At 35.5% G+C, this 25,449-nt stretch overlaps 3 protein-coding genes across 15 annotated transcripts in view; 2 read left to right on the forward strand and 1 right to left on the reverse strand.

Annotated features, from left to right (window-relative positions):
• The window catches only part of KRAS (KRAS proto-oncogene, GTPase), a 40,877-nt gene extending 34,958 nt beyond the window's left edge, over window positions 1-5,919 (forward strand). For 2 of the 4 annotated variants that reach the window (XM_019452247.2, XM_019452245.2), the window contains exon 6: window positions 1,470-1,642. Coding sequence is in view for 2 of the 4 variants with exons in the window: in XM_019452248.2 (XP_019307793.1) it covers window positions 1,470-1,586 (117 nt within the window). In the remaining 2 variants the exon portion in view is untranslated. Of the gene's footprint in view, window positions 1-1,469 lie in introns of all 4 variants that reach the window. The other 2 variants (XM_019452248.2, XM_019452246.2) reach the window with 1 other exon arrangement.
• Window positions 5,920-6,153: 234 nt separating this feature from the next.
• ETFRF1 (electron transfer flavoprotein regulatory factor 1) lies at window positions 6,154-12,475 on the reverse strand. Of its 2 annotated transcripts, none has more exons than XM_019452250.2 (3): window positions 12,361-12,475; window positions 7,172-7,259; window positions 6,154-7,090 (listed from the first exon to the last, which is right to left on the reverse strand). In XM_019452250.2, exons 2-3 carry the CDS (start codon window positions 7,220-7,222, stop codon window positions 6,869-6,871), a joined length of 273 nt encoding a protein of 90 aa, XP_019307795.1. In that variant the 5' UTR covers window positions 7,223-7,259; window positions 12,361-12,475; the 3' UTR covers window positions 6,154-6,868. The 2 variants fall into 2 exon arrangements, with proteins under 2 accessions (XP_019307795.1, XP_019307796.1); XM_019452251.2 differs by having other exon boundaries at window positions 12,357-12,469.
• Window positions 12,476-12,528: 53 nt separating this feature from the next.
• Window positions 12,529-25,449, forward strand: part of DNAI7 (dynein axonemal intermediate chain 7) — a 76,570-nt gene continuing 63,649 nt past the window's right edge. For 6 of the 9 annotated variants that reach the window (XM_019452241.2, XM_019452242.2, XM_019452233.2 and 3 more), the window contains exons 1-2: window positions 12,540-12,646; window positions 16,344-16,361. In XM_019452241.2, the coding sequence (XP_019307786.1) occupies window positions 12,644-12,646; window positions 16,344-16,361 (21 nt within the window). In that variant the 5' untranslated portion in view covers window positions 12,540-12,643. Of the gene's footprint in view, window positions 12,647-16,343; window positions 16,362-25,449 lie in introns of all 9 variants that reach the window. The other 3 variants (XM_019452235.2, XM_053895275.1, XM_019452234.2) reach the window with 2 other exon arrangements.

A 25,449-nucleotide genomic window follows, 5' to 3' on the forward strand; every position in this document is an offset into this window, starting at 1 on the left:
TTATGAAAATTAGTTAAGTGTAACTTAAATGAAAATGCCCTGAATTAATTTTACTATTTTGAAATATTAATTATAGAAGATTTTTGTAGTGTAGTAAAGGAGAAATCATATCGCTGATAAATTTTTAAAGTTTAAATTTATTTTCAAGAAATAAATAACTTATATGAATGTGTTTATATGAATATTCAACAGAAGTGGTTAAAATGAATAAAAATTCAGTTTTCATTATTCTTAAAGTGTCTTGATTTGTATAACTTTATTTGCTGAGTATTTGTTCCTAGGACTCCCTCTAGTGTCTCTGAAAGCATCAGTAGGTTAGCAGCTTTTTAAAAAGAATTACTACTCACAGATTTTAAAGTATATAGAGGATCATACTTTTTTATTTTTTAATTTTGCTTTTATATTTAGCTTGTTTTTTAATGGGGTCATAACAGGAATTGATTTCTATAATTGTATAATTTCAGTATTGCAGGGTTAAAATCTACCACTTTGAGAGTGCCATTTTTCACTTTATGAATTATTAGGTTGAAAATTATTCTACTTGAAATCATTTTCAGCCATTATTTATTTATATACCTTGCTTTGATCAGGAATAGATTTACCAAAATGACTAAATGGAAATTTCTTTGAAGATACAGCATTTGGCTTTATATGGCAAACTTTTGAATATGTAATATATTAATTAAACAGAAAGTAAAACAATAATAAATAAAAGAGAATTTCCTCCAAATTGATAACTATACCACCGTTTAAGTGATTGAGCTCATTTCTCTACAAGTCAGAGGTATTACATGTTTCAAAGTATTGTGTCTTATCTTTGGGGTCAATTCAAATTTCTTTCTTATATGTTAAGTATATGAATTGAAACTAATGCCTTAATATATATTATTTTCAAAACTGTAAGTATATTTGAATACTGTTTATTTCTTGGGGATTATTTAAATCTAACGGATTTTAGTAAGTATTGAACCCAGAGCTCAAATATTGCTGCTGTCAGTATTTATGAAAGTGGTACATAGTTGCATGTCTTATATCTAACATGTAGAAACTCAGAGATAATTAAGTGTAAATGCATTTTCACACACATAAAAACACATGCAGAAATGCACTGGGATTTGGTGACAGAAGTGTGTCAATATGAAAAAATAAGTAGCAAAGTAAGTTCTGGGAAAAAGGTACTTGTTCAGCTTATGTAAGATTCTGTACCACTGCTTTTCTTTGCCTTTTGTGAAAATCAGTGTTCCTATTTATAATGTTGACGAAATACTCATGAAGAAAACATTTAAGAATCCTAAAAGTCTTAAAAAAAAAAAAAAAAGAATCCTAAAAGTCTTTGTCTAAAGAGAAATGTAAAGTGACCTTATTCTTTCTCAGTATTAATGTCTCCAGTAGTAGTATATCCTTTCTGTTATCTCTATACCTCAATCCATCATATATATTCACATTTTAATATTTGTTATGTGTTTCAGGGTGTTGACGATGCCTTCTATACATTAGTTCGAGAAATTCGAAAACATAAAGAAAAGATGAGCAAAGATGGTAAAAAGAAGAAAAAGAAGTCAAAGACAAAGTGTATAATTATGTAAATACAATTTGTACTTTTTTCTTAAGGCATACTTAAGTAAAAGTGGTAATTTTTGTACATTACACTAAATTATTAGCATTTGTTTTAGCATTACCTAATTTTCTGCTCCATCCAAACTGTTAGCTTTTATCTTGAATGCTTATTTTAAATGACAGTGGAAACTTTTTTTCCTCTAAGTGCCAGTATTCCCTGAGTTTTGGTTTTTGAACTAGCAATGCCTGTGAAAAAGAAACTGAATACCTGAGATTTCTGTCTTGGGGTTTTTGGTGCATGCAGTTGATTACTTCCTATTTTTCTTACCAATTGTGAACTTTGGTGTGAAACAAATTAATGAAACTTTCGAATCATCCCTATTCTGTGTTTCATGTAGTCACATACATGGATTAATTACCATTTATAACTTCAGTTGAGATTTCATGATTCGTTTTACTGAAACATTGAGGGAACATGAATTTATGGGCTTCTTGTAGATTCATCTTGTAGGTATTAATGTCCTATAGTTTCAGTCACCCTTAATGAATGTAAAGTTACACTGTTCATAAAGGTTTTCTCCATCTTTTCACTGCTGTTTGTCATAGTCACGCTCCCCAAAATATTATATTTTTTCTATAAAAAGGGAAAAAAAGGAAAAAAAAATACAAGGCAATGGAAAATATTAAAAGGCATTTACTTTCTGTATTAGATAAATTCCTATAATACTCTGAATAGCTTTTCCTGTTAAGGCAGACCCAGTATGTGATGAGGATTATAGCAACCATTTTGGGGCTATATTTACATGCTACTAAATTTTTGTAATAATTGAAAAAATTTTAACATGTATAAAAAATTCCCATAGGAATTAAATATAGTCTCCCTGTGTCAGATTGCTCTTTCTTAGCATAACTTTAAATCTTTTGTTGAACTTCAGTCTTAGAAAATAGTTTTAATTCTGGTAGTGACATTAAAGATTATTTGGGCCAGTTAGCTTTAGTAGATGTTAAAGAGACCAAGACTGCAAGGCCAGGCCTTGTGTGAACCTTTGAGCTTCATTAAGAGTTTCATGGTATGGACTGCATCCCTGTGGCCTCCCAGTGTGCTCATGCATTGGGTGGTCAAAAGTAGGGACTAGCAGAGTTTGGATAAGTTACATTCTCACTATGTGGTGGTCCTCTGACAGATCAGGAACATCACTTTTAAAAAAACCAACAGAACTTTTTAAAAAACATTATTTTAAATGAGATTTTGGGGTTGGGGGTGGCAAGACTTTAATTTTTTTTTAAACAATGAAGTGAAAAAGTTTCAAAATCTCTAGTATTGGCTAGTTCTCAACACTGGCTAAAGTAACATTTCATAAACACTTTACAAGTATGGTCCATATTTAAGAATATATAATGCTTAAAAAATAAACTAATAACATGATTCTTTCAATGCGTTTAAGATGTATTTTTAAATATCTGAAGTAAGATGGTGTGTTGAGGTGAAAATATCACTGGGCTAGGAGGAAGGTGACTTAGATTCTAGTTACGTGTCTTTTACAATTCACTTTTGGGCAAATCACTTACTATCCATTTCTTCTATGTTAAAAGAAGTCATCTCAGAGGCTATATCTAGCATTAGAGCTATGTGATTTACATTCAGTTTACATAAGGAATACCTATTTGTCAATCTCAGCACAATCTGTAACTTTTTACCTGTGTTATCTTCAGTGCCAGTCTTAGGCAAAGTTGTGCAAGAGGTGAAGTTTATTTTTGAGTATCTGCTCTCCAGTATCAGTATCAGTACTCCCCCACATTAGTGTCATCTTGCCTGCCTACCCTTCTATATGCCCCATGACTTGATGCTTTCCTTTTAATACTTTTGATTCCTCTAACATCAAGATTTATTGCTGCTTTGGATATCTCTGTGAAGGCTTCCCATCAAGTCACATTAGTCAGGCCTAACATAATCTGACAGATACTATAGTGAGATGGACCTAATAGCTAATTTTTAGATGGTAGCTATATAGCAGTTTAACTTTGATCCTTTTGAACATCATCTCTTTGCTACCCGGTCCATTAGTGACTAAGTAGGAATTTTCATACCTGCTATGAATAGACAGAACCCTATCCAGTGGAAGAATTTGATAAAGGTAGTACTGAAAGATGTCCTTAGATAATCTAAAATTAGGACTAGCCCTGGTAACAGTGATACATTCCATTATTTTGATAAGCAAAATCTTACAATGAAAAATACCTTAAAATTTAATTCACAAGGCTTACTTTTTAGCAGAATTCATTTATTCAACAACTATTTGAGTGCCTACTAGATGCCAGGTACTGCACAAGGCACTGGGGATATTACAATATCCCCCCAAAAGGGACATGATCCCTATCCTTAAGTAGTGCTGATATTTTAGAGTGCTCTGTAATATCTTAGGCATTTGGCACATGACCCAGAGATAACATAATGCATATTTTAGTTTTGCAAAGAAGGGATATGGTCTCTAAGGTTTCTTCCATTTCTAAAATAATTGTTTTGCTCTGATTCCAGTAAAGCTGTTTAATCAAGCTACTTTACATAAATCACTTTACTTCATTATTTTAAAGGAGTAAACTTGACTATATATTGTTTTTTATTTGGGATAATTATGTGATTCTCTTGGGACAACTTATAGTACATATTAAATCATATGTCAGATAATAACATTAAAATTCCCAAGTGTGTATTATTCTAGTTGGTCTCTTTGTATAATAATTAAAATAGACTTAAAATTAAATAATTGAATTTAAAAATAGTTTTATTTATCTGGGTATGAATAAACAGATGCTTGAGCTAATTCACAGAAAAAGAAATTTCTGTGTAAAAATCAGTCCAGTTTCTGAAATGCTGTGCTAAATTACAGGTTTATGGAACATTATCTAGATAGGGTGTTAAGACTTTATAGTACTTCTTCTTGTTTCTACACAAGAGAAAGAAATGGCCATATTTCAGGAATTGCAGTGCTTAACTGAGGGATTTTTAGGACTCTTGAATTTTTTGATGTAGCTGGGCAACTTTTTTTAGCCAGTGGTAATTATCCTTTATTATGTGAATTTTGAATGGTTTGACAAAAGGTTTGTTTTTGTAGGGATTTTAAAAGGGGAGCCATAATTCTAGAAATAAATTTATGTAATTATTACGGCCTTAAAGATAAAAATCCTTGTTGAAGTTGAAAAAAATTGCTAAATTACATAGTCTTAGACATTAACATGTTTGTGGAAGAACGTAGCAGAAGTATGTAGTATAATTTCAGTGAATATTTCCACTTAGGAATTCTAGGCTCTATTTTAACTGAGTCACACTGCATAGGAATTTAGAACCTAACTTCTAGGTTATCAAAATCTTTGCCACCATTGCACAATTTTGTCCTAATATATATAGAAACTTTGTGAGGCATGTTCAGTTGCAGTTTGCACAAGTTCATCTCATTTGTATTCCGGTGATTTTTTTTTTCTTCTAACCATTTTCTTCTAAACGATATATATACACATTCAGTTTTTCTGGTAGGCAATAAAAACTGTCATTTCCATTGTCAAAAAATAATAATTTCTTGGTAACTCTGTATTAATGGTTTTTTAAAAAAATCAGTTACTTTAAAACTGAATTTATATTTAATAATTTCTGTTAGTATTGGGTAGCATGAAATCTGCATTGAGAAATTGAACAGCATACAACTGGTAGCTGTAAAGTCCTTCAGAAAATGAAAATTATTTCTTCCTAAAGATACATTTACATGAGTTCTTGAAGAATAGTCATAACTAGGTTAGTAATTGTTTTCGTTTAATAGTTTTAAGTGCCTGTTTGGGATGATGATAGGCAATTTATATGAATTTAGGAAAAAACAAAGTTTTCACTTGCAGAAATGTCAATTACAGAGGGTCCCCCTCCCCATAGAGCTAAATGGGTTATGTAATGTTTTATCCAAAAGTTTCCAGTTCCACTGTCTTGTGTTTTCATGTTGAAAATACTTTTGCATTTTTCCTTTGAGTGCCAATTTCTTACTAGTACTATTTCTTAATGTAACATGTTTACCTGGAATGTATTTTAACTATTTTTGTATAGTGTAAACTGAAACATGCACATTTTGTACATTGTGCTTTTTTTTGTGGGACATATGCAGTGTGATCCAGTTGTTTTCCATCATTTGGTTGCGCTGACCTAGGAATGTTGGTCATATCAAACATTAAATTTAAAAATGACCACTCTTTTAATTAAAATTAACTTTTAAATGTTTATAGGAGTATGTGCTGTGAAGTGATCTGAAATTTGTAATATTTTTGTCATGAACTGTACTGCTCCTAATTATTGTAATGTAATAAAAATAGTTATGGTGACTACGACAGTGTGTACTTCTTGATGGAATTTGAAACATTTGCCCCACAGTTGATACAGAACAGTAATATTAGTGAATATTAGTGAATCTTTTGCAGCTTATCAGTTAAGTATATTCTTTATTTGTGAAAGGTGTTGTGAACATTATGTAAAGGTTTAAGTGTTTACTTAAAACCGTGCTAGATTTAGGTCCATTATCATGTTAATTCATTTAGAAGTAGATGCAAAACAGATCTACCTTTATGATGAAACAACAGAATAACATTATTTATTACTTTTTATCAGTAAAGGTACTTGATACACAACAGGTGACTTGTTTTAAGACCCAAAGAGAACCAGCAGCAAAATTAATAATGGAAGATATTAAATAGGTATGTATGTAGTGCCAATCACTGGCAGCCTACTTCAAGATCAGAAATAATCTTACTCCATACATATTATTTCTATAACTACACTTAAATCATTGCCAGGTGCTATTGTTTTGTATCGAACCTTGAATGTGTGCTGTCAAGTGCCAGATAGGGCCAAAAATAAGGTGGTATTCCTTCAAAAGTTAAGGGGAATTAATGTATAAGAAATTATTTTGCTTAGTTAAATGTGCATTAAGTGGCATTCTCTTGTCAGTAAAATGGAGAAAGAGGCTAAGAATTGGCAAAAACTTACTAAGTTAAAATTATTTCAAGTGTACTATGTTTTCATTCAAAATTGGGTATTTATTAAATTTTAATTGGTAGTTGGCTATGTTGCTAATTTTGTGTAAAATTAAGCATAAAGTGTTGTTGATAAAGCTCTGTGAATAGAAATTGAAACCTATTTTAGTTCAATAAGGCAGCACAGGTATTTTTTTTTACAAAACCTGTATATCTTGCCATTTTAAGACACAATTATTTTTTATCATATCTGGTATACATAGATAGCTGACACTGAATTTCAGTCAAATTATAGTAATCGTGATCAGTTAGTTTTGTTGATATCTGAATAATAGCGTTGTTTCATCGCTCTGTATTTCCTAAGGAAGTATAAGGCTTCTAGCTCTTTCATTACAAATTCGCCCCGTCCAATAAGTTCTTTGATCTTCTCTGGGTCCTTCACATCTTTGTTTTTAAGGAAAACATTCTTCAGACGCCTTTTAAAATAGTCTGCTCCTTTTGGATAGTCTCGTCCAAGATACAGCAGCTTAAAAAAGAAAGATTATATATTTCTAAACAATCTGTATCTCAATAACATATGTATAAAAATGGCAACATAAGTACTTACATTTTTATAAAGGTTCAGTACTTCTCCTCTTAAAGAATTGGCCATTTTCATTTATTATGAAAAGTATCTGCCTTTATACATAACATACCTAAAGAAAAATAAAAAGTTTTGTAAATAACTGCATTATAGTCTCTTTTAGAATCAAAAACAATTGTACATATTGGGAATATGGAAACTTTGTTTTTCATTCAATAAATAACTTTTTGAGCACTTTATGTTCCAGGCACTGACGTAGCCATGAAATGTCAGATAAGACATGTGTTCTCACAGAACTAACCTCTCTTGGGGGAGACATAATAAGAGAATTTTCTTACGAAGGAGAAAGGGTAATGAGAGGGAAAATGAATTGTCAAAGAGGGATATGTAGGTGTACCTCCATTTATACAGAGTGAAATGAATGAGATTTGAATCCAAGCTGCATAACATTACACAAATTACTTAACCTTTTCTGAGCCTCAGTTTCCTTCCTGTCAAAAGGAAGACTGTCTACAATGCTTTCAAGGCAAGGCCAGATTTGTTTGGAGGACACGGAAGAGGCCTGATCATATCTAGAAGGTGCTATACTAAGAGAGGCCAAAGAGTAGAAGCTGAGTGTGGGAGTCAAGCAGGGTGGCTCAGTTAAGTATCTGATTTTGGCTCAGGTCATGATCTCATGGTTCCTGGGTTCGAGCCCTGCATCTGGCTCTCTGCTGTCAGCACAGAGCCTGCTTTGGATCCTCTGTCTCCATTTCTGTCTGCCCCTCCACCACTCATTCTCTCCCCGCCCCCCTCTCAAATAAAAACTTAAAAACGTGAAATTATTTTACCATATTTTGTTTATACCAAAGTATTATTTCAGTGTGTCATGTTAGCTACATTCAAGTGCTTATAGGTTATCAGTGGCTTAGTTGTAACCATATTGGACAGCACAGCTTTAGAGTATATTTCCTGTGAACAAGGACATTTCCCTACAGAACAGTACAACTATCAGAATCGGGAAACTAATGCTGCTACATTACTACTGAAATCCACACCCCCTCCACATTTTGGCATTCATTCCAAAGATGCTGTATTTTATAGCAAAAAGGTCCAAACACACACTGAATTTAGTTTTCATGTCTCTTTAGCCTTCAATCTGAAACCGATCCTCAGGGTTTCCTTGACTTCTATGAACTTCATACTTGCGAAGATCACAGGCCATTTATTTTGTAGAATAGCTGGAGACTACCACAGAAATATTTAAAATGCTTAGAAATAACAGAGTAGCCTGAGAATGGGAGCAAGGGGCTGGAGAACAGGAGGAATCAAAAGGCAGGAGGAAATCCTCGGGGATGATGGAGATGTTAATTATGATTGTGGTGATGGTTTTATAGAAATGTCAAATTTATCAAACTATATTTACATTTTAAAGAAGTATAACTTACTGTATGTTAATTATACCAGTAAAACTTTTTAAAAATTGGTGTAAATATGCTGGCAAAATGTTAGGAGTAGAGCTGGGAGACAGTGAGGTAGACATGGAAATAGAGATCTATCTAAACCACAAGACTGCTAATTAGGGTAGGTGGTTCAACTGGCCAGCAGTCAAGTTGCATAAAACCTGGTATGCCTCTCTGGGGTGGGAGCCCTGGGTGAAAGCACTTAAATTTTTTTTATTTTAATGTTTATTTATGTGTGAGAGACCGAGTGCGAGTGGGGGAAGGGAAGAGATGGGAGAGACACAGAATCTGAAACAGACTCCAGGCTCTGAACTGTCAGCACAGAGCCTGACGCAGAGCTTGAACTCACGAACTGCAAGATCATGACCTGAGCCAAAGTTGGATGCTTAACCGACTGAGCCACCCAAGTGCCCCCCAAAATTTAAGTTTTTAAAAAGTTTAAAGTAAGTATGGCAGCTAAATGAAAACCTTTTCATTTCTTGCTTAAGTTCATAAATCTAGTTCTCTGGATTGTCTTTCTTAAGGGGGAAAAAACCACACAGGAACAAACATTATTTCCATTTTAATACTTCTGTAATTCCCCTCTTCACTAGTTTTTGAGCTAATTCATACAGCAAACATACAATGCAGCAGAACAATTCTTTAAGCTTTCTTGGAATTTTCTGTTTTTCTCCAAATTGCTTCCGAGCTTTCCTCCCAAGTCCGGTAATCCTTTTCTGTCCATTTTTATAAGTGAAAGGACAAAAAAAGCTTTTTAGAAGATTTGTATACATGGTTGCAACTGATAGACTCTGAGCTTCTCTTAGGATCCAAGTGGGCCATTGTTGGGGAACCTCTGAAGTCAAAGTGTTAGATCATTCCTCCTGGACTGGTCAGATTCCCCAGAGAAGAAACTTCCAGTTTGCTGAGGATTTGCCTATCTAATCTTAAGAAGTGGAAGAAGAAGGGGGACCTTGCACTCAGCAGTATATACACCAAATTTACTTAATTTGTTTCCAGTGTGGTTCTCGTATTTAGTATACCTGAAGACACCTCAGTGTACAGAATAGTATTATTTTGTCAGAAGTCAATCTCCATGCTTCTGTAGGAGTAAGAGGTATGGTCCCTCCAGAGGTGTTTCTCAAAGAGCTTTCACTTAATCTCTTTGATTTACTTCATTCTTCATTTCCAATTCCATTGGCCCTGTTCCAGTGCCTTTTAAGAATTATGCAGTATAAATCGGGCTTTTCTGGTGTGTTGAGTCACATTCATTTATCTGGTTTGCAGCTTCCAAAATACTGTTGTCATCTTCTCTCTTCTCTCTCATTTTTCCAATTTATTTTTATATCCCTTCACTGAAGATTTAGTGGAGTTTTGGAAAGGAATGAAGTCAGATGGATGTATTTAATTTACTATATTAGTACCTAATTTCAATTTTAAAGCTTTGATTTTTTATTTCTTTTTTTTTTTTTTGCTGAGAGCCAATTTCCAGTATGGTTAATCTTACTGAAGAATGGCTCTTCAGAACCACGTGCTTTAAAAACGATTCTAAATCTACATAGACATAATTTCAAATTGCAAATTGTAGCCTGTTTAATTTTCTGGCTAGGAGCACAGCTTTATTTAACTCACAATTTGTCATTTATAAAAACTTGTAGAGATCTGGCTTAAATTGTCTTTTTAGTTTACAAATTATACATAATAAAGGATTTGCGCAGCAAAAAATGTAGCTGGTTTGATTAGGGTAAAATTGTCCCATTCTTTGATATGGTACCCTATAGGAATCATTATTATTTTGTGTTGACCTTTAAGTATTTGAGTAGCCATTGGGAGAAAGAGGTCTCCCTGGGTTCACAATTGGTGAAGCTGAAGTGCAGCAGGGACCGGGGGCTGCTCCTTAACCCTGCATGAAGTCATGGAGGTTACTGCTCTTTGTAAAGAGCCAAACTCTTAGCGACTGAGAGAAGTCCCCTACCATTCTGAGAATGCATGTGGTGGGCAAGGAGAAGAAGGTACAATCCTCATTGATAGCTTCTTCCTAATAACTGTGGACTGAGGAGTTCAGATTTAACCAACTCCATTCCTGGGTTATCTAAGAATTGTCATTTTACTGGTTGCCAAAAGCTGTTGTTAATTACTTTTCCTCATGAAGTTCAGATGCCAATAAAAGCTGAAGGAAAACTGGCAAAGAAAGGCAGTGCAATATTATTATTTATTGGGTTCTGTTAGATTTGACTCAAACAGCTGACACACATGTCCCTAAACTAAGCCTAAAAAGCTTCACACAAAAAACCAGTGCCAGCACCAAAGGATATGTTATCACAGAGGTAGGTGGCAAGAGATTTTTGCCCCCTAAGGCTGGTATTTGGCTTGGTTGAGCCCTACCCAGAAGCCAGCGTATAGAAGTGAGCTGAAAAGAGCTATTTATGTATATGTTCAGAATGGGTGGATATTGTTACACCGGTCTGAAGGCAAAGAAGAGGGAACAGGAAATCGCCCTTACACTTAGGCAACTTGCAAGAGAAGTAGGAGAGAAGAACCAAACTCACTGGTACAATCTTTTATAACACAGTGACCCCTAGAACACAGTCTAGTGTGTTCTCACACATCCATAGCAATTCCTCCTCCCTGGGAGGGAGGTGGCCTAGAGTGAGGGCTTGAGCAAGTCCTCCCTCTTAAAGGCCTACCATTTTAAGGTAATTTGGGAAGAACGTTAACCCCTCCTTAGGCCCATCAATCCTAACTGAATTGACTGAGGTTTTATAACATAAACAGTAGTCTGAAACACTAAAAAGCTTACTTTCATATTAAATGGCTTCAGAACGCTGTATGAAGTCGGTATTAAGATGTTTTTTATCTTGCTACCAGGGCTTGGAGATGGAAATGTCATAATTTACAACTGGATTTCTGTTACAATGGGGATAATAAGACCTCAACCCATAAGACTAGCTCAGTAATACTTATTTACTAATACATTTCATCAATGAAGTTGGAAAAGAGAGAGCATTATAAAATTACAATTCAGAGATAAGAGATGGTGCCAACGATTTTAAAGTTATTTCACGTTTTGTCATGCGGAAACAGGGCCCTGAGATCAGAGAATTGGGTGAGGATTTGGAGGGAGCTTAATATCTTAATCACTTAATTTCTTCTAGTTTCCCCGTGGGTCTAAATTGGTAGTGTTTCTTCTTGCGGGGAGGAGACTGAAATTCTGAAGGTTGTGCTACTGGCTAGTACAAAGAGCCGGTGACCTTGGGCGAGTAACTTCATGAGTCTTCCTGGGCCTCAGCGACGTTCAACCATAAGACTTTACCCAGGATTTGCTTCAAATAATTTCCACTTCTTCGTTAGAGCTGCTCTTAGGAAAATCAGCATATACATAACTCGCACAGAGTAAACTGAACCATGTGCAGAGAGAAGAATCCGAAAGTCATTAATTTTAAAATGACCAACCCTCTCGAAACTAATTTGTTTAGTCCTTCTCTAAATTGCCAGTTGAGCCCTGCCACTCGGTCGGGCCTAAGCTGTGGTGGCCCAGGCAGCCCACCCGGGTGTCAATCACTTGACCCAGTGGCGTAGCCAACGGCTCCCTTCCTTCTCGAAACCCTCACGGAAAGAAGTGCCCCAAAACACTCCTGGGAAATTGTGAGGAAGAGAAACTGTCAACGTCGGAAGACGTTCAGAAACCCTTTGCCACACCCGGTAGTCCCTGCCCCAGAGCATACTTCACGGCCTCCAGACCCCAAGATCTGGAAAACAGAATAAAACGCCCCGGCGGCTGCACTCACGCACTTTCCGGCATTCCACAGCCATAATATGGCCTCCGACCACTTCGACTCCAGGGTCGGTCAGCCTCGAACAGGGCGGTGTTGATGTGGGGCAGCCAGTCAGAGAAGGGGGCGGGGCGCCGTTCGGAAGAGCCCCAGCGCGATTGCGCGGACACTTCCGCGAGGATTTGCGCTCTTTCCCTAGGGCGCAAGTGGGCGGGGCTTGTCGTCCTAACTACCCGGGAGCGTTTGTCCTCGCAACTCTAATCTCAGATTTGGCCCAGTACCGGGTTTGCGCTTGCTGCAGCATGGTGAGCGGGAAAAGTGGTGGAGGGGCGAGCAGTGATTCACCATGTTACAATGATATAATAAGAGCATGTCATATTTTAGAGGGGAGCCGGTCGGTTTAAGAAAGCACCCATATCCCTGTGGGGAGTCTGCCTTCTGATCTATGGCCTTCCCGTCCGGAAGATGGACAGGACAGATGGGAATCCCAAACCGGTTTCGGCAGACGGGGGATGGCCATTGCGGTCAGATGGTGTCCTAATCTGGCATTGTTGCTAGGTTTAAGAATTGGTCTGAACCTGGTAATTTCCAATAATGATAGACGTTTCCATTAAATTGCTTTTTTTTTATTGGCAGCTTGGCAAAAGTATGTTTTTGTGCCTCCTCAGTGGTTAATTAAAAACTGTTACAAGTTATTCTGCTTTGAAAAATTATTTTTTATGGTCTGTTGTGGAAATATGAATTGTTTTGTAATTCAAGTTACTCAGCTTGCCTTGCCTTTATTAAGTATAATAAAGCTTCTTGTTTTATTTTAATGCACTTCTCAGCTGTCATGACTTTTCCAAGGACACAGACCAACCCTGTATCTATGAGAGTATCTTTTCCCCCATTTTCTTAAATGGGACTTCCATCTTCTATGGTTAAAACCAAAGGAAGTAAAAAATGTAATTACTTAATTATTTAATTCATTAATTAGGGGGAAATACAGATTAAATTCTGTGTGTTGGACACTAGGCTAGAAGTCAAGGATCTAAAAGTGAATATTGCAACCCCTCCCTGCTCTGGGAGACAGGCTAATCTAATAATAATACAGTTTTTTAACTGTAACAATTGAAATGTCTACAATGGAGTAAGATTAATTGGAAATAATGAAGTTGGGGTGAGGAAGGACACAGAAAGAGAAGAACAATGCTTTTCAAAGTGTGTTTTAAAGTATGAATGTGAGTTTCCAGAATTGATGGAAAAAAATAAGGTGTGGAGAACATTCATCTCTGGAAGACAAGGAAGTAAATGGACTTTGAACTGACTTAAAACTGCTGGTAAATTGAGGGAAGAATAAGCCCTTAATTTATTTTCCAATGGAGCATAAATTTCATCTTATCCCTCCAGCAATGTTTCTCAAAATGTCCCTGGAACATTTGCTTTTACCACATCTGGAAAACTTGTTAAGATACAGAGTCCAGGAATAGACTGGACTCCAAGTCTACTGTATTAGTTTCCTAGTGCTGCCAGGTAACAAAGTAAAACAAACTGAGTGGCTTAAACAATAGAATCTCACTGTTTCACAATTCTGGAGGCTGATAAATCTAAGATCAAGGTGTTTCCAGGGCTCTGCTCCCTCTGCAGGTGCTGGAAAGGAATCTGTTCAGATCTCTTTCCAAGCTCTGATAGTTCCTTGGCAACATATCCCCATTCTTTATATGGTGTGCTTTCTGTGTGCATGTCTGTATACAAATTTCTCCTTTTTATAAGGACACCAGTCATACTGGATTAAAGGCCATTCTGTTCCATTATGATCTTACCTTAATTTAACTAATTATATCAACAACAACCCTAGTTCCAAATAAACTAAAATTTGGAGGTACTGGGAGATAGGACTTCAACATATGAATTTTGTGGGGATGCAGTTCAGTCCTTAATATCTACTGAATCATAATGTGGAAGGGAAAGTGAGTGTGTACACTTTTACTGAAGGAATATGCATTTTTTAAACAAGCATCCAGGTGACTTTTATGCCCTCTGAACTTTGAGAACTACAGTTGACCCCTGAATAACAATGGTCCACTTTGAATTGCGGGAATCCACTTATAGGCAGATTTTTTCTGATAAATACAGCACTGTTAATGTATCTTATGATTTCCTTAATATTTCTTTTCTCTAGCTTATTTTGTTGTAAGAATACAGTATGTATAAATATAATACACAAAATATGTGTTAACTGACTATATGTTATCAGTAAGTCTTCTAGTCAACAATAGGCTATTAGTAGTTAAGTTTTGGGGGAGTCATAAGTTACATGTGGATTTTTGACGACATAGAGGTCAGCACCCCTAACCCGTGTATTGTTCAAGGGTCAACTGTACTGTACTACATAATTGTCATAGACTATGAGTCTGGAGTTCTCTCTTGTCCAACAAGAGAGCGGACACAGAATTGAATATGAGAAAGGCTAATGTCCAGGGGGAGACAAGAGCCCTGAACAGGAATTTGTCTCCATATTTATTGAGCGCACAAGATTTTACACGTGTGGTGAACGTGAAGAAAACAATCAGATAATAATCATTAACTTGTGTGATTAAGAAGCAAAGGGTGGGGGCGGGGGTGGCAAGTGGAGGGTGTGATCAAAGCACAATAGTGTATTGGTGTCAGATGGAAAGTAATTTCCTGCAGGTGATATAACAAGTTACTCGTGATCCATTACCATATCTCACTAGCTAACCTTGGCCCTTTTGCCCCATGGTGGTGGCTTTCCTCCCTAAGCTTTTTTCTAACCCATTTATGTAAGTAGAACCTATTTCCCCACACATAATGCTCTTTTTATGATTTGTAGGAAGGGTTAGGATAAGTACTAATTCCAACAGTGCTTCATATTAAAAGCACTAGTAAGAGATGATAATTTGCCCATTTTAAAATATGGCTACTTGAGAACAGGAGCAATACTGTTTGCATATTCTGCTGTATAGTAGTTATTTCAAGATGAAAGTGTGTTAACTATGAATTGATAGTAAGTATAATAGATATAGAACCCAACTGTAAAAATTATATGAGAGCAAAAGCTCTACTATTCTTCTTTATATCCTCTGGTGTCCCAGAGCACCTTGTATGCAAATCAAATCTTAAATATCTGCTGAATGAATTAATGAAATATGTGTACTTTTCAAGAAGACAAAATCTGCTTCATGTGAATTTCAACATTTATATTTAATACAGTGATAATCTTACAGCTTGAACCAATAATTTCTCCTGTATAAGTCTTCAGATGTGGAAAGTGTATAATCTTTTAGTCACATGATCTCCTACCGATTCCTTATCAGAAACTTAATGGACACATGAGCCTAATCAGGAAATTACAAGTAGTGTTATTGAATCACTTGTAATGATAATGCCAGTGGTAAATATTTATTGAAATACTGTGCTTTCCAAAATAATTTCCAAAGAATAGATCTGCATTAAGACACATTGCTGAACAGAATCATTTTATCATAGATTTGCTTGCTTTAAATAACTGATTTTCTTTCTATAACCTTAGCAATCTAATCACAGAAAGATAATTTATTTATGAAATCATTTCCACACTTTCAAATTTGACATCAGTACCAGTACTTAATCATTATTGTTCTTTGGAACCGTTTAAACTAGCACTTTCCTGACTGCTACTCTGTATAGGTTTAGGTCCCATCATTCTGCATAGATCATGGAGTGATTGTCATAAGAAAGAATGTAAGATTTAAAGAGTATAATTTTAAAAAGATGCTTCAGTGGATGAACTACTTTATTTTTTCCTAGACCTGCTTGTAGTTTTGTCTAAATTCTTTTTAAAAAGACTTCATTTGGAGATAATTTTAGATTTATATTAAAGTTGCAAAGATGGTACAGAGAGTTTCCTTATGCTTTTTATCTGGCTTCTCCTAATTTTCGCATTTTACATAATCTTGGTACTTTTGTTAAAAATATCTGAGTTTTTAAAAAATTTATCAATCCTTTTGTTTTTCCAACTTTCAGGGTCCCAAAGCAAAAAAGGTAGGTAGAAATTATTTTCTCAAAATAGTCTTGTAAACACTGACGTTGTATGAACAGACATTTTAAACGTTTTCTAGTTACTTTTATTATGGTTTATAGGGTTTTTTATTATGGTTTATAGGGTTTACTAAGCTTACTTTGTAGATATTAATGCTATTTAAATCATGGATAATCCTTTACAAAACAGGATGTATTTCACATTTGATATAAAAAGATATTCCTAGTTTCACAAAGACTTAAAAATAGTCTTTAGTTTTTACATGTACCTAGATTTGGGGCTTTTTATTAGTTGTGCTCTAGAAAATGTTAGATTCAGAACTCCTTTTCTTTCTTCCAGATAAACACAAAAATTTAGTTACAAAACTTTAAAAGTGGACCCTAAGGTAATAGGTCTTTAAGGGAATTGTATAGTAATGCATACTTGATTTTCTTTTGTACTTTGTAGAAATTTAATTTAATTTAATTTAATTCAAGAAATTGAATTTAATTAGGGATGTCTAGGATGCCTTTTTCTTTTTTCATTGAGTAGATTTTAACTTTATTTTTATTTTTATTTTTATTTTGAGAGAGACAGAGACAGTGTGAGTCGGGGAGGGGCACAGAGGGAGGGAGAGAGAGAATCCCAAGCAGGCTCTGTGCTGTCAGCCCAGAGCCCCATGTGGGGTGAGCTGTTCAAGGTCAGGAGCATGTCATTTATTTTTATGTTCATAGCGTTTAGCTCAGTGCCTGGCACATAGTAGACACTGAATCAATATTTGTCTAATGAATATGTGAAACCCCATGTACCCTGCCACCATTTAAAAACACCTCAGGCTTTGACTATTTAAAGGCAATGCTTATCTAAATGTATGTATTCAATATTTACACTATTAAACATTGCTTCAAGACATACTGTTGAGTGCCTCTGTGTTTACTTCTCTCAGTCCCTTGGACTCACTACCAACCTGGTATTGTTTTAAGGGCTATGGATATAACTGAACAAAATTTATGAAGGCTCAGGACACATTCTCATGGAAATATTCTGGAGGACTACAATTATTTGTATGTGGGTGTATAATAGTTTATTGGTTTGTGTGGATTTTCATTTTTGGCTTTAGATTGTGAAATTTTAGAGGCATTGTTTTCAATGTGAAAACTCATTGTTCCAAATGATTTGGTGCTTAATTGTGTATGCATGGATGCTACATAAATACTTCTATATTCTTTTATTCAGAGTGTTGTATCCCTTAGAGAATCGTGATAGTAAGCCTGTGAAATTTGAGACCAAACGTAAGGAGTAAATCTCTCCCTTTTTATTTATTCCATTCTTAAAGATTGTGGTTGGGGATGAATTGAGTCTGTAAGTATAGTTAAGAAAACATTGAAAGATATGTTTTATTCTCTCTGATTTGTCACAGATTTTTTAAGGGAAAAGTAATATATGCACATGGTACAAAATTAAAATAGCATAAGAACCGGAAAATTTCTCTTACTCAAGACTAGAAAAACTATTGCATGTCGTTTCATTAAATTGTCTTAGCATTGAGAAGTACACACACATCCTTTTCTCCCCACAGATGGGAGTATCCTGCAGCTTCTCTTTATCACTTAATGAGACTGTATTTAATATATTCTAGGATACTCATCTTTTTACACTTTACTAAAATTGAGATGTATCTGTATCATCTTACAGTCATCGTAGTCTTGGATTGACATCCATTTCTTCCAGAGAGGATGTTTGCTTCTGTCAGTCACATGGGCTTACTCACAACCTGATACTACTTTAAATTCTCTGCTTGTGAGTTTTTGGACCACACTAATGGTATGAGTCAGACAGCAAATCCACATGAACTGGCTTGTGGCTTAAATTTTCAGGGATTTTTTTTTTTCTCTTTCTATTCATTTTCAGGATTGAGATCTGTAAGTTTTCTTGCTGTATCTTTCTGTGTTGTGAGTTCATTTCTCTTTACTCATATCCGGCTTTATACAGGCATCTCCTGTTAGACTTCCATCTTGGGCATTCCCTTTTTTGGTAGTAATTTAAAGGTACATTACATCTAATGGCATCATAGTTTGGATAGAATAAGTATGTCTTTGGAAACTTTTTCTTTCAGCACATTGAGATAATGCCACTTCTTTTCACAGCTGCATCATGTTTCATTGAAAATATGTACTCTGATTTTTATGTTGTTTATTTGTTATTTGTTTGTTTATGTTATTTTTTGCTACCACAAATAAGGTAGGAATGAAGATCTTGTATTTAAGGCCTTGCAGAAATAGGGAAGAATACTTATTTCATTGATTTAGCAGTGTTGTAGACATTAAGAGAACAGGAGCAAGAGAGAGTCCCTGATCTCATGAAGCTTACATTCTTTTTTTATGCAGCTTTATTGAGATATGATTGACATATAACATTGTGTAAGTTTAAGGCATACAACATAATGATTTGATATACTTATATATTATGAAATTATTACCAAACTAAGGTTAATTACACATCCATCACCTCATGTAATTACCAGTGTGTGTGTGTGTGTGTGTGTGTGTGATGAAAACATTTAAGACCGACTGTCTTAATTTGTTTCAAATACACAATACAGTATTGTTAACTATAGTCAGCATGCTATATAGTAGATCTCCAGAATTTATTCATCTTATAACTAGAAATTTATACTCTTTGACAGATATTTGCCCATTTCCCCCATGGCCTAGCCCCTGGAAGTCACCAATTTATTCTATTTCTACAGAATACATAGCTTTCTATAGAATATATAGCTTTTTTATTTTTTTTATTTTTTATTTATTTTTTTTTATAAATTTTTTTTAACGTTTATTTATTTTTCAGACGGAGAGAGACAGAGCATGAATGGGGGAGGGTCAGAGAGAGGGAGACACAGAATCTGAAACAGGCTCCAGGCTCTGAGCTGTCAGCACAGAGCCCGACGCGGGGCTCGAACTCACGGACCATGAGATCATGACCTGAGCCGAAGCCGGCCGCTCAACCGACTGAGCCACCCAGGTGCCCCGAATATATAGCTTTTTTAGATTCCACATGCAAGGGAGATCATGTGGTGATTATCTCTGACTTACTTCACTTAGCATAATGCCCTCATTTCTCTATGTTGTCACAAATAACAAAATTTTCTCCTTTTTTATGGCTGAATAATATTCCATTTACATATATTTATCCATTCATCTGTGGATGGATACTTAGCTTGTTTCCATGTCTTGCCATGCACATGGGGGTGCATATATCTTTTTAGATAGTACTTTCATTTTCCGAAGTTTACATTATGTCTGGGGAGGGGAATTGAAGAAATAATATAATATTGGGGCACTTGGGTGGCTCAGTGGGTTAAGTGTCTGACTTCTGCTCAGGTCATGATCTCATGGTTCATGAAGTCGCGTCCCGTGTTGGGCTCTGTGCTGACGTCTCAGAGCCTGGAGCCTGCTTCAGATTCTGTGTCTCCCCCTCTCTCTGCCCTTCCCTCAACTCCCTCTCTGTCTTTCTCTCTCTCTCTCAAAAATAAACATTTCAAAAGAAGGAAAAAAAGAAATGATATAGTATCAGATAGCATTGAAAATACAGAAAACAAAGAAAGGGGTCAGTAAGAAATGTGGGGTAGGGGGTAATGCTGATGCTATTTCATACAGGATGTTAAGGAAATTAAATAGAGACCTAGAAGAAGCAAGGGAGTTGCTTAATTAGTAATAGTTATCTAGGGGATAAGCATTCTAGAAAGAAGAGACACATATTGCAAAAATAGCCTAGTAGACCATAGTGAAATGTTTGGGTTTTATTCTGAGAATGGTGGATAGCCTGGGAAAGTTGTAGGGAGAAGAGTGACATGGTCTGATTTACATTTTTAAAAGGTGAGAGGAAAATTCACTGTAGGGAAGCAAGAGTAGAAGCAGGAGGACCAGTTATGAAGCTATTGCAGCAGTCTAGATTAGAAGTCTTTTCACTGAAATTAACCTACTTCTACATGTAAAGAGTAATCTCAGAGATACACAAAGGTTTTCTAAGGATGCTAGGACACAGATAGTTTTATGGAAATCAATTTCCAGATCATCAACTTCCATATTTCCCCTTTCCTGGGGAAAAAAAAAGATCTGTCTTGAAGTCCTGCCTTTTCACAATTACCCTTTTGCTTTACAAAACAAAACATATCCAAATCTTAGCGGTTCACTGCGCCAGGGCCTGGACTATGAAACTAAGGGACAAATCAGATACGGATGTTGGTAAAACTCTCTCTAATCAAGTTACCAAGGGACATTTTGTCTTTTGTGGCAAAATGTGGCATCAGAGGTATTGAGATATTCTGGATTTCTTATACATTGTTATCTTGAATTGTGGAACTGATAATAATTTTTAGTGACAATACCCATGAGATTATTGTGATATGATGATGCTAAAAACCCTCTCACAATGTAATTTATTTACTTATTTATTTTTAACGTTTTATTTTATTTTTTGAGAGACAGACAGAGTGAGGGCAGAGGAGGGGCAGAAAGAGAAGGAGACACAGAATCCAAAGCAGGCTCCAGGCTTGGAGCTGTCAGCACAGAGCCTGATACGGGGCTCGAACCCACAGGTGTGAGATCATGACCTGAGCTGAAGTTGGATGCCCAACCAACTGAGCCACATAGGTGGATGCCCCTGTAATTTATGGATACAACATCCAGACTCCAAAAATAATATTAATTTTTTTAATGAAGAGAAATTAAAGGTATCAACAAAAATGTAAATAAGCTTAATATTTTTACATAGACCCTAAAGATGCTTGTGAAACTTAGATAAATTAGAATTATCTGTTGCAAAAGCTAGGAAAATTGTACAAGACTACAGAAAAGGTACACTGTTAAAAGATCTATCACTGCATTTATATCAGTATTTTTTTTCAGAAACCACTGTACTTCATAGAATACATGAAGTAGCAGAAGACATTAATTAGATAGTAGGGGAGAATTGCAATGCAGATTGGTGAATGCATAGATGATTCCAGTTGTTCCCAGCTAATAATTACGACTGTTCTTCCAGTAAAGAAAATAGCATTATTAATGAAATTTTGATATTTGAATTCTTTTTAGTAATACAACTTTAGTAGTACAACAATAAAAAAAAAGATATTTCACAGGACTTAGAATAGTTTTATTTGAACTTATTTTATTTTAATAGGTTAAGAATGGTGCCTGAGTACCACCAGCCATAGAACTATAAATAATAGGCAAAGGTGGGGATGGGGGGGACTTAGTGTTCACATCTGTACTTTAAATCCTATTTTAATTTTAGAACGCTGTACATATGTTCCCCAAATTACAGTGGTTCTACTTGTGATTTTTCAACTTTATGATGGTATAAAAGTGATACATATTCAGTAGAAACCATTCTTCGAATTTTGCTCTTTTCTTGCACTAGTGATAAGTGGTACAATACTCTCTCATTCTGGGTAGCAGCAGTGAGACACGGCTCCCAGCCAGCCACGTGATCACAAGGTTAAACAACCAAAGCATTTATAACCATTCTGTACCCATACTCCCATTCTGTTTTTCACTTTCGGTACAATATGCAATACATAACGTGAGATACTCAATACTTTATTATAAACTAGGCTTTGTGTTAGATGATTTTGTCCAATTGTAGGCCAATGTAAGTATTCTAAGCGCTTTTAAGGTAGGCTAGGCTAAACTCTGATGTTTGGTAGGTTAGGTGTACTAAATGCATTTTTGACTTAACCATATTTTCAACTTAAAATGCATTGACCAAGATGTAACCCTATCTCAAGGAAGATCTGTATTCACAAACAGGCTCAGGTTGCCTAAAATTTGAGTCCTGGTTTCTATGGAATGTTCAGTGTTGACCCTAAAATATAAATGGTGTTAAGTTCAGAACATTAAAATTACAGCTTTTGAAAACAATGTGTGAGGAAATCAATTCATACCTGGCTTGTTATAAAACATAAGGTAGCCTGTCATGGTGATGTGTATTAACACATTTATTTGTACTGAAAAATGAAGTCAGACTGAATGTGATAGGAAGTAATTGTGATACGGCCCATTGGCTTAACTTTGAAGGCTGGGTTTTGCTAATTAGGTAAATAGATTTTTAAAAAATACTTTGAGTGAAATCTGCAGTTGCAAAGTTTCAATCAATTTAAAGGAAGTGCTAAGAAAAAGTAATTTTATCAAAAATATTATTTTGGTTTTTTCATTTCTAGTAATATTGGGCTTAAGTTTTTTTGGATCAAACTTTCTGCTAAAAACAATAAATAATGCTGACTAAAATATGTACATATAGATCAAAACTACCATCTTAAAAGCAAGTAAGATTTGATAAGATAGTAAGAAATTATCAGGAGAAAACCTAAACAACCAAAGAAGTAAGGGAAGCACTTAAAACTTTTTATCATGACAGCATTTGCAGAACTGAGCAAAACTTGAGCTCTGGTCTTAACAGCAACAGTGGAAGCCAAAGACAATGGGATGGTCTTCAAGGTGCTGAAAGCAAATAAATGTCAACTTAGAATTCTGTATGAGCTCAAATCACTTTCAGAAATAAAGGTGAAATAAAAATATTTTCTCAGGCAAAAACTGAGTTTGCCACCTGCAAAACACATTATATGTGTAAGGTATAAAACAATAATCAAAATAACATGTAGGTTTAAAAAATAAGATACAGGACAACAAACAACCCAAAATTTTTATCAGTTGCTGAATAGGTAAACAAAATGTCGTATATCCATACAATGAAATCAGCCATAAAGTGGTAGTATTGATACATACCATAACATGGATGAACTCTGAAAACATTATGTTAAGTGACAGAAGCCAGTCACAAAACACCTCAAACTGTAAGATTCAAGTTATATAAAATGTCCAGAATAGGCAAATCTACTGAGAAAGTAGATTAGTAGTTTCCTTGAGCTGGGGGTTGAGAGAAAATGGGAAGGGATGACTGCTAATGGCTATGGGATTTCTTTTTTGAGGAGTGATGAAGATTGATTATGGTGGTGGTTGTACAACTCTGAATACACTAAAAGCCACTGAATTGTACACTTTAAATGGATGAATTGTATGGTATATGAATTATATCTGTTATAATTACTGTTATAAAAAGATACATGACAGCAATAACATATAATCTAGGTAGGAGGAGTATAAATTAAGATGTGCTAAAGTCCTTGTACTGTTTGGTAGTAGGATAAATATATTCTTTTTTTTTTTTTTAAGTTTAGTTTAGTTTAGGGAGAGAAAGAGAGTACAAGCAGGAGAGGGCAGAGAGTGAGAGAGACAGAGCAGACTTCAGGCTCTGAGCTATCCACACAGAGCCTGATGCGGGGCTCGAACCATGAACTGTGAGATCATGACCTGAGCTAAAGCTGGACGTTCAACCAACTGAGCCACCCAGGTGCCCCTTAAGTTTATTTTTGAGAGGAGAGAGAGTATGCGAGCAAGGGGAGTGGGCAGAGAGAGAGGGAGAGAGAGAATCCCAAGCAGGCTCTGTGCTGTCAGCGCAGAGCCTGATGCAGGGCTGGAACCCACGAACTGTGAGATCATGACCTGAGCTGAAATCAAGAGTTGGACTCTTGGGGCACCTGGGTGGCTCGGTCAGGTAAGCATCCAACTTTGGCTCAGGTCATGATGTCACGGTTCGAGCCCTGTGTCGGGCTCTGTGCTGACAGCTCAGAGCCTGGAGCCTGCTTTGGATTCTGTGTCTCCCTCTCTCTGCCCCTCCCCCGCTCATGCTCTGTCTCTCTCTCTTTCAAAAATGAATAATAATAATAATAATAATAATAATAATAAAAGTTGGACACTTCATCAACTGAGTCAGCCAGGCGCCCCTAAATGTATTCTTATATTTGGTATATATGTTGACTTTCTAGGACAGTCACTGAAATGATATAAACAGATATATAACTTCCAAATTAGTAAAGGGAAAATAGTCTATTGACCCCCCCAAAAAAGAAATCCATTGAAAAGGTATCAAGAATGAATACAAAAAGAAGGCACAACACCCCAAAATCAAAAATCAAAAGGGGAAGATTGCCAGATTGGATAAAAAATAAACTCCAACAATAATCTTTTAACAAACACCATCTAAAGAATAAAGATACAGAAAAGTTTAAGATGATGGAAAAAGATATGCTATGCAAATACTAGAAAAATGAAAGCTGATATTGCTATATCAATATTAGACACAATAGATATTTTAAACCTAAAGTAATTCTAGAAACGAAGAGGGCCATTTTGTAATGATAAAGATTTGACTAACCAAGAAAATATAATTTGTATATAAGTTTGTATATATACAAATATATAATTGAAATATGCAATTCACAAATTCAGAGATCAGCAGAAATAGACAAGTCCACAATCATAGTGGAAGATTTCCTCCTTCAGTAACTGATAGAACAACTATTAAAAAATAAGTAAGGATTTAGAAGATTGGAACAACATGATGAACAAATCTAATGAAGTAAACATTTAGAACACTGCACTCAAGAACTAGAGAATTTTAAACACATTTTCCACAAAATTGGCAATGTACTGTGACATAAACATATTCTCAGAGTTCAAAAGATTGAAACAGTTCAGAGCATGTATTATAACCTCAATGAAATTAAGCTTTAAAGAAATCAAATCAGTTATAAACAGGAAGATCCAATATGCTGGGAATTTTTTAAACTTTCTAGTGTGTCAAGAAGTAAGATAATGGAAGTCAGAAGATACAAGTCAATGATAAGGAAAATACTTGAAAATTTGTTGAATGTATCTAAAACAATACTTACAGAAAAATGTATAGCCCTAAATACTTGCAGAAGAAGAAAAAAGACTAAAACATTAAGCATCCTCTCAAGAAGTAACAAAAGAAGGGGCGTCTGGGTGGCTCAGTCGGTAAAGCGTCCAACTTGGGCTCAGGCCATGATCTCATGGTTTGTGAGTTTAAGCCTCGCGTCGGTATCTGTGCTCAGAGCCTGGAGCCTGTCTTCGGATTCTGTGTCTCCCTCTCTGTCCTTCTCCTGCTCGCACTGTCTCCCCCCCCACCACCCCCTGCACCCCTCCTCCCCCCCGCCCCGTCTCTCTCTCAAAAATAAAATAAAACATAAAA

Source organism: Panthera pardus, unplaced genomic scaffold, assembly GCF_024362965.1.
Source record: "Panthera pardus isolate Hobbes unplaced genomic scaffold, ASM2436296v1 HiC_scaffold_6, whole genome shotgun sequence".
Classification (NCBI taxonomy): domain Eukaryota; kingdom Metazoa; phylum Chordata; class Mammalia; order Carnivora; family Felidae; genus Panthera; species Panthera pardus.